At 35.4% G+C, this 13,070-nt stretch overlaps 1 protein-coding gene across 1 annotated transcript in view; it reads right to left on the bottom strand.

Annotated features, from left to right (window-relative positions):
• The window catches only part of cntnap3 (contactin associated protein family member 3), a 127,352-nt gene that overhangs the window by 27,567 nt on the left and 86,715 nt on the right, over positions 1 to 13,070 (bottom strand). Inside the window, exons 11-16 of the mRNA XM_084105379.1 lie at positions 11,546 to 11,652; positions 8,335 to 8,454; positions 6,853 to 7,050; positions 3,437 to 3,593; positions 2,517 to 2,644; positions 2,176 to 2,346 (exon numbers count right to left, since the gene is read on the bottom strand). Coding sequence (XP_083961505.1) covers positions 2,176 to 2,346; positions 2,517 to 2,644; positions 3,437 to 3,593; positions 6,853 to 7,050; positions 8,335 to 8,454; positions 11,546 to 11,652 — 881 coding nt within the window. The remainder of the gene's footprint in view (positions 1 to 2,175; positions 2,347 to 2,516; positions 2,645 to 3,436; positions 3,594 to 6,852; positions 7,051 to 8,334; positions 8,455 to 11,545; positions 11,653 to 13,070) is intronic.

Below are 13,070 nucleotides of genomic sequence, written 5' to 3'. Positions count from 1 at the left end.
CTGTGAGGCCTACGCTGAGTTTCGTTAAATTAGGATGAGATGCGCTCCCGTTCACTAGCAATAAGTGACCGCGCGGGCGCCTGCATGATTAGGCCTATCGTCTGCTATATTTGCTGCTTATTTATTAAATACAGGCAATTGGTTGATAAAAAAAATTATTAAAATTAAGATACAATTTATACAAAACGAAATTCACTTCAAAAAAGTCTTTCTACAAAACCAAACTTAATGAAGTGGTCAAAATCATGTCTGACCCGCTCCATGTCTCTCGATATTGCGCATCCTATCCTACTCGTGCGGTTCACTTTTCATAATCAACATAAATTAAAAAATAACATTATAATATTTTAACAAATATTAAACTAAATGAGCTTATTTAATGGCTACAACACGTATAGTAGACCTAGACTCTCTATTTGTACAAATTGCTGCACATTCTTTTTATTCAGAATTTTGCACACATAAGTTGAAAGGCATTTGTTTGCATGCATAGCGAAACATATCTGCAACATTTATCAAGTTCACTGATAATTATGCACGCATTTATTAATTATTATCTTAATGAATAATGAAACAAGGACGAACCATATAAACTGCGTTGTTTGTTTAGAATGAAATGGATCGCAAATAGATCCGAATGAAGAAACGTACAAAACCATAGTAGAAAATGGGTCTCGAGTGTTCCTCAAGAGTTCTCGCTGCAGAATCGGATCAAGACGAAGCAGCGAAGTCGCCTAGGTTACGCGGCTTATGCGCATTGCAGGTTGTGGAGAGACACTGGGAAGTTCGCTTGAGTAAAAACAATAGGCTTCAGATATTCTATGTGGGGAAGGGGGATTGGTTTGTTAAACTATGAATGTGAAACCATAGTAAAAACAATTGCCGTTGATTGACGTCAATCGGACGTTCATGTTTTTTTTCCGTTTTTTTATTTGAAAGTTAGTCTAATAAACATGTTGCATTCGGCCTGATTATGTCATTTTTTAAGTTACATAGCCTTCCTCCAGTTTTCCTCAACTTGACTAATTAAGAGGCGATATTTGACCGGCATATCATCAAAATGTCCGGAAAACGAAACTTCTGCCGGTCACTTTGACCGGCACCATTTTTTTCTAGCGGAAACTCTGCTTCAGACCACGAGTGATCGAGATGCTTGACTTGGCAAACACTGCTAATAAAATGACCAAAGGTCTTAAATTGATCATATAGAGGGTTCTCACTCTGAGCGCATTGCAAACCAGTGGAGCACATCTCTACATATTGGTTCAACAGCTATTCTGTGGTAATTTCCCTGGAGGAAAGCGTTTTGTGATGTCTATATTTTCAGACGACAGCTTCTCTGGATTATTTCTCCCTTTGGTGGATAAACAAATACTCAGCAATGTCGAAACTCAACCAACGTATGTAACACCTTGCAAATATGAGCATACACACACACACACACACACTTCTGCTTGACTCAATCACTACATCATTACATATTGATTCATTCGAGTGTTTTTTCCTACAGGGGTGAATCTCATGAAGCCATATTTCACCACAAAATCAAAAGAAAAAGTTTTTACTTTTATTTTTACATTTTTATGGCCATTAAGATTTTAAGGCCATTCAACATAAAAGATTAAGACATTTCAGCATTATAATTATAATTTAATTTTCTAATTATATTATATAAAAAACTCCCAATTCTTTTGTAATGCATACTAATGCATATAAACAGTAACAGTAGCCTATTTGTATTCATATTTATATATTTTTTATATTACATATATTTTATAATTTAATTTTTAAATAACATAATATTCTCCCAATTCTCATTACTTTACTACTCCAATTAAATAGTAAAACTACTTCCATAACTAATATATATATATATTATTTGTATTATATTATATATATTATATTACATTACATACATATACATACATAATACTTTTTTCATAGTATCTAAATTAGATATTATGTATGTATTATCTTATTAAGAAAGAAAAAAAAGTGTATATATATATATATATATATATATATATATATATATATATATATATATATATATAAAATACTAAAAAATATTAATGATCCTTAAAAAAAACTGAGTAAAAACAGCTGTCATCTGTCTTGGCAGGTTTTGTGAGATTCCCCTGTAAAGGAAAAAGCTGGAAAGTTGAACACACTCACAGCTCAGTTCAATCCGGATGAAGTCTTTGATCCCCAGGTTCTCCAGGAACACTCCTGATGAAGAGCTGGTTTTGAAGAGGAAGGAGATGTCGGCGCTCAGCTCCCCGTGGAACGTGGGAAAGTGCAGGTACGACGTCTCCTTGTTGAAGTAGGCGGCGTTCCAGTAGTTACCTGGAGAAAGCATTTACAGTAGCACATGTCCCTAGTTCGCCGGGAACAACATCACGGTTTTTCATTAAGCATTACTGCACACGTGTGCCAATCTACCCAGAGCCGGTCTGACAGGGTAAGTGGTTACAGTGCGATTAGAGCGGGTAATATTAAATCTGTGCGGCACTTACTGTCTCCGTAACACTGCATGGGACCCACTCTGTAGGCTGCCTCTGAACCGGATCTGCTGATGTCACCGATCGCCAGCGCTCCAACCGGCAAATGCTCTTTATGGGACAGCAACCCGGAGTCATTAGACCTGTCAAACATCACAAAACAGCATGTGTGTACATTTGAGAACAACACATAAACTGTGAATCTCATATATATATATATATATATATATATATAGGTAATATATATATGAGATTCACAGTTTATGTGTATATATATACTATATATATATACTGTATATATATATATATATATATATATATGAAGAGTTCAGATGCAAAAGCCTCTAAGTGCCATCTGAAATTTTCTTCTAGAATGATCATTTTTATAAAGCTTGTATATTTAAGTTAAGTAATTTCACTTAATGATAATTAATAGGTAATTTGCATTGCCATTTAAGTGAAATTATTGAACTTAAATATACGAGCTTGAAAAAAAAAAGATCATTCTAGAAGAAAATTTCAGATGGCACTTAGAGGCTTTTGCATCTGAACTCTTCATATATATATATATATATATATATATATATATATATATATATATATATATATATATATATATACACACACACACTCAACAACTCACGAGTTGAGTATTTACGTTAAATTTGCGCAGATTTGACTTACAAACTTCCCTAGCAAAGTGAGTAAACATAGTAACAATCCAAATTGGCCAGTGATTTGACAGCGTTACTCGCCACAGTTGATTTTTACCCGCATTTGGCGGGTGTTAATTTCAAACCCTGGTTGTGGTGTTAAAAATGACATTGTGAATGCTAAGCAAAACCAAGACTAAATGTATCGTTTTAATTTTTTGGTCCAGACCAGAAGAACCAAGAGAACTGAACTACAAGTGTGAACACAGTCTGGTGTCGTACCACTCTTTGCTGTCGGCGTCACAGTTACAGAAGTGTTCAGGATGCACACAGTTCTCCTGAAGGCCACAGGCACACTGCTGGCTCCCCGGCACTGCTCCACCCCAGTACATGTGCGCTTCACCAGCCCGTCCCACCCACCAGCTGAAGGGGGTCCCGTCTGCAACACACACACACACACAGCATTCATCACAAGCTCGACACAATGATGCTTAGACACTGAAATGAGACATTAGACATCATAAAAGGAAGATTTTTGCACACCCAGAAGAAATGAGATTGCTCAGAGGTTGCTCTTTTACAGCTCATGAGTTCTCAGTCATTTTAACTTTGTCTCAGATGTTTCAACAATGTAAAAGCTCCTCAAAATAAGAGTCAATAGTTCAGATCATCTGACCCTGAATTGGATGAGATTTCTGAGTTTTGGTTGCAGACTTGTTTGGGATCTTGTCATGAGAAACATCTGGGAAGCAGGGAATTAGATGTTTCTACTCCTTCAAAAGAAATAAAAAACAGACACAAATGTGTCAATAGACCCTGAAATTGATGAGAAATGTTTGAGTTTTGGTTGCAGACTTTGGGATGGGATCTTGGAGAATCTGAGCATAATTTGAGAATTTAACTGGGGTGTTTTTTTTTCATGAGAAACATACGAGAAGGAAATGAGATGTTTCTACTAAAGTTCCTAAAAATAAATTAAAACAGACACAAACGAGTCAATAGTTCAGATCATTTCACCCTTATTTTGCTTAGAAATGTTTGAGTTATACTAGACCACAACTTGTCTTTCGAAAATCATATTTCATATGTTACAAGAACAGCCTTTTTCCACCTTAGAAACATTGCTAAGCTACGTAACATGCTATCTGTTTCTGATGCAGAAAAGTTAGTTCAGGCATTCATGACCTCAAGACTAGATTACTGTAATGCTTTATTAGCTGGTTGTCCTGCATACTCAATAAACAAGCTACAGTTAGTCCAAAATGCAGCTGCTAGAGTTCTTACTAGATCAAGTAAATATGATCATATAACAGCAATTCTATCATCTATACACTTGTTACCTATAAAGTTCCGTATCAATTACAAAGTATTACTAATGACCTATAAAGCCCTAAATGGTTTAGCTCCTGGGTATTTAACAGAACTTCTATCGCCCTACAATCCATCGCGCTCTTTAAGATCACTAAATTCGAGGCTTCTGGTCATTCCTAGGATATCTAAGTCCACTAAAGGAGGGAGGGCATTTTCACATTTAGCTCCTAAACTGTGGAATGGCCTTCCTGATATTGTTTGAGGCTCAGACTCGCTGTCCCAGTTTAAAACTAGATTAAAGACGCACAGTGTTGTGCCTGAACGCGTTCATTGAACGATAGTTCATGAACTCGTTCATATTTTGGGCGAACGTGAACTGAACGTACCGTATTACTGCCTGATGAACGTTACTGTGAACTCGTTCATTCTGGTGTCTGTGAACGCCACGCTCTCTCAGTTTAACTTCGTTCAATAGAGTGCCAGATTTCTATAGAGCCTTCCAGGCGAAAACCCACCTAAAACAAACCGTAAACCGGCCTCAATATGTAGCGGAAAAAACACCCAATCTGGCAACACAAGCCACCAACTGACTCTCTTGTTCGATCTCGTTCATCAAAATGAACAAATCTTTTTTCGAGTCATTTCGTTCATTTAAGGGGCTTTAAATGTTATACTATTAACTGGCAAATTCCCAGAACACATCCACCTATACGCAATCTTGATCATATTCTGAATTAAGAAATCATTATAATGCAGTCAAAAATCGTTTACAGGGAACATAAATAATTACTTTACCTCGAGTCTTTCGTTTATTTGTCACGTGACAGAGGCAATGAATGGATCGTTCATGAACGACTAATCACTTACGTTACAAATCAAATCAAAACAAAAAGCAGCAAGGAGGCGTAGTATGATCATTTAAACAAGTTTTATGACAAGGTCAGTGAGGATGGGAAAAATCTGACGCATATCTTCAGTGTTAAAACTGATAAAATAATTGTCTGTGGTTCTATATGGGCTGTGGCAATCATTTTGAAAAATAATATCTCGCAGCAACATGGAAAAAAAGAACTATGAACTAGTTCATTTTTGGAACTGTGAACTTAGTTCAAAATTTTGAGTATATGAACTATGAACTGAACTAGTTCATTTTAAAAGTTGTGAACTGAACTTTGAACTAGTTCATGTAGAAAGTGAACTTTCCCAACACTGAAGACGCATCTCTTTAGCCAAACATTCACATAATACTTACCTTTTATACTACAGTTGAATCAGATCGAATGCATTAATATTATGAACAGCAGCTACGCTAATTATTTCCCATCTGCTTTTCTGTTGTTATCTCGGGACGCTAGTCCCGAGGTAAATAGAGTTTGTCAGTTCCAGTTTGTATCCAGCCTCTCATGGAACCTTCAGATGCCCCAACACCCGTGAAGAGACGACTCGACGCCTGTGAAGAGACGACTCGACGCCTGTGAAGAGACGACTCGACGCTGGCGATATGTTATGCCCTAAATTAATACATGATTAACTAACTGTATTTTTCTATGTACATTTCTGAAATGCACTTTCTGTAAAGCTGCTTTGAAACAATATGTATTGTGAAAAGCACTATACAAATAAATTTGAATTGAATTGAATTGAGTTCACATCGAGATCAATGACTTTGGCAAAATCTTGGCAAATTTGAGATGATGTGTGCGATTACTGTGGTCTTTTTCTCGAGAGAAACATCTGAGAAGCAGGCTTTATTAGCTCCACATTTAATCTCACTGCTGCCTAACAGAAAGAATTGAGATGTTAAAGAGACCTCATGTGCGATCTGTCATCTCGAGACGATCACACTCCCACACGCGTCGTCCTGTAAACACATCTGTCCAGGTTTAATCGAGACTAGCGTGTTTATTCATTACTATTCACCTGACATTTCCAACATTTTCTTATTTACGCCTGACACCGTGTTCTCCTCGTCTCATGAAGAACTCCGATAATGAGACAACTAATGGACGTAATTACCGTGGGTCGTGTTTCGTGTTTATTTGAGAGACTACGAGAAGCGTTATCACCCGACTCGACCTGTGATAGAGAGCCGCTGTACCAAACCGCCCATGACAAACCCACACAAACAAACAAACAAACAAACAAACATGATAAAAGCACTTCAAAGGTACAAATGCACATGAATAATGTACCCTACGGGGCCTTTTAATTAATTTAATGCCGAAAAATGCGGTGGGGGGTATAACTCAATATAAACTGCTCATAACAAAGAGTATAACAATCAATTTGAGCTGCGTGCTTAAGCGTCATGCGAGCGTCTGCGGTTTTAATAAGCCTGACCTTTCATATGGAGGGGGCGATCGATATTCCTAATGAAAAGGGCTTACCTGGTGTGTTCAAGAGCCGTGACTTTTTGCAGTGGTAGGAGAGCTCCTGCTCACAGTATTCAGCCTGGGTGATTATCGCCCGGATCTGCTCCGCGTCGGCGGAATAGTTAAAATGGGCTAAATGCTGATTCATCCCGGAGGACGCTTTTAATTTGGTGAGCTCCGTGTTATTGTGTTGTATCACCATCCAGGCTTTATCTGCAGGGACGAGAGGGATTCAGACCATGAAACGAGCCAAAAAAGACACACTGTACAACAGTCACGTGACTTTCAAAAGGTCACAAGAAGTTCAGAAAAAGCCTCAAACATGTGATATCTACTAAACAATCATAAAAATAGAGGTTCTTGTGTTCAAAGAATCTTTTTCAAGCTTCATGGTTCTTTTTATTATTGACGTTTCATTTTAGGGTCTTTAAATTGATTCTACTGGAGGCATAATGTGTTCAAATCAACATGAAATGACATTTTCAACAGATTTTACTTTTGTAATGTGACATGAAACAGTGTTGGTACTTTAACATAAACTAAAACTGAATTATTTTCATTTTTTAATTAAATGAATTCAAATAAGTTTAATTACTAAAATTACTAAAACTATAACTGAAATATAAACTAAACAGAATTATTTAAACCCCAAAAACAAATAAATAAATTACAAAAACACACAATGATATTAATAAAACTTGTTATATTTAAAATGTTATTATATATATATATATATATATATATATATATATATATATATATATATATATAAACTGAACATATATAAATACAAATTAATTTGACATTAATAAATACTATGTGTATGCAATAGTATATATTATTTGTTAATATTATAATTATTAGTATACAAATGATTAATTTGAATGAACAAAATTTAAATAAAAAATTAAAACATACATAAAAACAATTTGAAATATTAATAAATACTAAATAGTATATTAATAATACTAAATTAATAATACTAAAAGAATACTAATGTAAAATACGATATTGAATGAGAGAGAAAAAAATGAACCATTGGGAACTGATTGGCTGAGAAATAGGAAGGTAATGAGAATACTTTTTCTTCTTCAGAATAACATGCACTGATGAATCATGTACAATAAGATGAGCAATGTGTACTGATAAGAAATTAAAAAGAGTCAATATGAATTCCATTTCGATTTCAACAAAGTAAAAGTGAAGATCTAAATGTAATGTGGTGGTTTTCTAAGAACCAAAGCACTTTAAAGGCTTGTTCTGTTGCAACAGGCTGTAAAAGCCTTTCAAACTTTATTTGTAAGAGCACCCGTCGCACAGACACGCTCAAAGGTTGATCTGTGGGGTGTTTCTGAAGTGTTTTTCCACGAGTGACTTCCTCCGCGGGGTGTGACGCGGTGTGTGTAGGAATCAAGGATCAAAAGCTGTGGATTAAAGCCCCAATTACGGAGTGTTTAAAGGGATTTAATCAGTTCAGATAAGCTGTGTGAGATTCACCTGACATGTTGCAGTAGATTAGTTGAGGTTTGATGGGGCCGCTTCCATCCACGTCTATGTAGTAAAAGCCAGACGTGTTTCCTTTGTGTTTGTACGCCTCACACGACGCTTCATAAATGGCTGTAAACACAGAAGTAGCAGGTTTGTCAAACACAGAAGTTGTTCTCAAAATGCACGCGTGGAGAGATAATGAGGTGAGACTGTTGAAAATAACAACAGTAACATACATAAACGAGTGCGCATTCACACTGTCTGTCTACAGATGAAGTTGTGACCAGTTCACGCAGCATGTGTGAAAATGCAGCTCGCAGAAAAACGCTGATTTTTTCACACCCTGTAAAATGTTATTACATGTTAAACAGGATGGTAAGATTCCAGTCCTTTAGATGATCTGGAGAAGTCAAGCTGCCCTTTAGAAAATATAGTTAGCTACCATAAAAGGCCAAGATCTTTTAAATTATATAATCATTTGATCGCATGACTCAGTGTTTATCTGGCACAAAATAAGTAAGGTGGCAGCATTAAAACGAATATGTAAATTTGTGTATTTATTTATAGTCATTTATATGACAGAATCAGTAGTGGGCAATAGTTATGTCTGGCCTAGGGAAATTTAAATTGCATCCTTTATTCAAATATTATTAAATATTGTTAAGCATACTCCATAGTTCTGCTTGCAGAGTCAATTGTTTTATTTGTGATAATAACGCAATGAAACATGACAAATTGTGCCGACATACTTTTTGGCCAGGCTGTCATACAAAGAAATTATGAACACATGCAAAAACAAGAGAGAACCAACTAAATATTAATAACTGTGATATTTTTCATGTGAGCTGTGAGTTTTTCTATGCATGTGTTTTCATAGTAAAATAAAATCATTTGCCTTTTTTTGCCCCAAAATTTTGTTAGATAAATAACCAAGTTTAGTGTTTTGTTCTTCCCTCATATTTAAAATATTTAAAAACTATAAAATATTGTCCTCATATTTTGAGGAAAATTTATAATTTTTATCATTAATTGCATCAATAGTTTGCATAATCTTTTGTACTAGATAGGACGTTTTTTGCATATTGAGCACTTTTATCCCCCAAAAGTGACTCCTGTAGAGAAAATATATAAAATATGACACAAGGTCAGGTGCTCATTAGCTGCAGAGGTTGAGTTTTACACACTTATGGATTTACACCAAGTCTTAAATGAAGTGAAAAGGCCTATTTTGGAGCCATAAAAGAGTGTGGAACAGATTTCGGCTAAAATTAAGCACACGTCACTCAAATATTTAATGGCGGCAGCATGAAAGACGCTCACACACTTGAGCTGTTTTAAAGGGTGAGCGTTATTGAGAGGGACTTTACAGTGCGACCTCATAATCAGATCTCATATAAAGCTGCTGTCAGTCAGAGGAGCGTTTGGAGGTTTACAAATGAAAGCACATTTCTGCAGTACAGTAGCTGAGTATATCGGCACACTTACTGACATATAATTGCAAACAACAAACAACAACAACACATGTTTTTATGGGTTTTCTATGTTGACCAAACTGAGATGATTCTCCAGGTCCTTAAACAGAATATATATATAGTTCTGCTGTGGCTTTGTACGAAACTATTGTTGTTGGCCAAATCGAGCAAACATAGTCAATGTTGTGTTTATGATGCAAGTCACACGTACATATATATATATATATATATATATATATATATAATAATAAAATAAATATTGCTTTTCTGGGCTTGTGATCAGGTTTTTATAAAGCTTTATTGGTTCACAAATAATTCTCTATCTTGTGCATCTGAAATAAACAGATTGAAAAACAGATTGCGTATAGATTGTAATTATTTTCCTTGAAAGTGAAACCTACATTAATCCATTTCACCCTAAGCATCTTAATTGATCGTTATCTTCCCCTGTCTGCATTACATCATGAAATCAAAGATACGAAACAGATGCAGATGGTCATAATTAAAGCAGCACTGTTTGCATGCAATATTTATGGCATCACACGTCTCGCTTCATAATACAAATATTCGGAAGTTTAATTTCACATATATTAAATTAAGTGTACAGTATATGATTTTGACCATTTGCTCTTAATGCAATGTCTACATAATACAAAATATATTGTGTTGAAAATGTGTCAATGAATGTGAGCCAAAGAAAAAAAAGTTTGTAGCACGTTTAAACTCCAATATAACACAATTAGAACATACAATGTGATCTGTGGCATAATGAAGTAAGTTACACAACCATGTCAGCATCCCGCCTTCACAGTCGCTTCACACCAATTCAATTTCCATTAAAAGTTCAAAACAACGCAGATAAGAAAGTGCATCTACATACTCATTTAAACACTTTTAATGGCTCGAGTCTGGTGAGGAACATTGGCAACATTATGAACGAGATCCAGCGCCGATTGACAGGGATCGTTCTGAACGCATTTACAGGAAAAAGCCAACATTGACTACAACATAATCAGTTATTAATATTTTGTTGGTTCTCTCTTGTTTTTGCATGTGTTCATAATTCATTTGTATGACAGCCTGGTCAAAAATGACGTCGGCACAATTTTTCATGTTTCATTGCGTTATTATCACAAATAAAACATTTGACTCCAAGCACAACTACGCAATATGCCTACAAAATCATTAACTAATTTTAATCATATTTGAATAAAGGGTGAAGATGTCAGTTTTCTAAAGGCCAGACATTAAATAAAGTTTGTGTTGCAGATGAAGTAAACTATTCTCTCTGCATTTGACTCCTGATCTGTCCTTGACTTTAAAGGAACTTTTTGGGACTTTAGCTTATTCACCGTATCCCCCAGAGTTAGATAAGTCCATACATACCCTTCTCATCTCTGTGCATGCCGTAACTCTGTCTGATGCACCCACCGCTAGCCTAGCTTAGCACAAAGACTGGAGGTAAACGGCTACAGCTAGCATACTGCTCCCAATAAGTGACAAAATAACGCCAACATTTTCCTATTTACATGTTGTGATTTGTATAGTCACAGCGTGTACAAATAACAAGGTCACATGAGACACAGCCATCTTCTAACCGTATATATACTGGGAACTATATTCTCAGAAGGCGAAGCACTGCTACTTCTGCAGATATGGTGAATAAGCTAAAGTCCCAAAAAGTCGGCGTGCTCCTTTAACAGTGTAATGAAAGGTTTGTGGTGTGTGTATTTCAGAAGCGTTCTCACAGCTGTGACAGGTCGCTCCGCTGTAGCCCGTCGCAGAACAGTTGCAGTGAAACGTGCTCCATGACTGAGAGCATCTCCCTCCATGTTCACAATGACTCGGGGAGCATCTGGTGTAAAAAAAAAAAAAAAAAAAAAAATAGGACATGAAAAATCATATTTGATGTTTGATCTCAAGGACAATCAGATATAGAGCAACACAATCATTCAGCATTACACATGCAGCCTTTGTAGAGAGTTATGCATGAAGTGGAAACCTTGCTGTTGCTCTATCTGATCCTAGAGTTACAAAAGCACATGGTGACATTTTCATACACACTTTCACAAGAAACATATACAAGAAATATTGACAGTCCACTCTTAGAAGAAAAAAATCTATATAGCAAAACAAGTTCTGTTAGGTATTTCATAAGTAACACTTTACAATAAGGTGCATTAGTTAACTACTTTAGTTAACAAACTAAGAATGAACAATACTAATCTGCATACAATACTAATGAAAGTGTGAGTATTGCGTGAGGAAAAAACTGAAAGTTTATGGCGTTTCAGTGACATAACTGCATTAAACTACTATACGTATATAATGTTGAAAATAATGTATAATAATGAAAAGGGGGAATATTTGTGGGTCCTGAAAATAATAATAATAATAATAATAATAATACTTTAAAAAATAATAGAGAAATAATAATACTTTAAAAAATAATAGAGAAATAATAATAATAATAAAAAAAAACTTCTTTATTTTAGATTAAAATATCGCGATTTGTATCGAATCATGACATGAGTGTATCGTTAAACCCCTACTTTGTACACTTGTGAAGTTCAGTAATCCGTTTGCAACGTTTACGGTTCATAACAGAACTTTCAGAATGTAAAATTGGATTGGATTCATCGTGTAAACACATTGATCGTGTTTTAAAGTACAAAGCTGCGCTAACTTGAAAAAGGCAACCTATCACATTCAACTTAAGTTAACTCAACTAATTAGCTCCAATTAAAGCCGAATTACATACTTTAGTTCATCTAATGAGTAACAGGTAGTGTTTTGAACTTAAACATTCTTGTCAAGGCAACTAAATATTGTTTTGCATTAGTAATGCAAGGGGCTACAATCCTTGTTTTTTCATCTTGATTTTCAATGCTAACTACATGATTTAAACATAAATTTAGAGGCAAACATTTTACCCTGGCAAATATATCGTGCACAAAAGTTGCACTGAGATGCACATATACCTCAACGCACAAATCTCAAACATGGTGATGATCAACAATTGTAATTCAGTAAAAATATGAACCACAAGACAGCTAAATAACCAACGCATTCTCATCCTAGGGCGTCATATACTGACGCTTTTGACATTTCGTCTACATCGAACGCACATGGCAACCTTTAGCGTCAATATAAGACGCACAGAGCTTTGTCCATAATTCAAGCCAGTAAATGCAAAGCAATGATTCTGTAATAATAATTGCCACATCATTTTTCAAGCTGCAATGCATGCTTGGAAAAATGTAGAATCACTTA

The sequence above is a fragment of the Abramis brama genome (genome assembly GCF_963993115.1).
Source record: "Abramis brama genome assembly, chromosome: 25".
Taxonomy (NCBI): domain Eukaryota; kingdom Metazoa; phylum Chordata; class Actinopteri; order Cypriniformes; family Leuciscidae; genus Abramis; species Abramis brama.
This window is presented reverse-complemented; position numbering and strand designations above follow the sequence as displayed.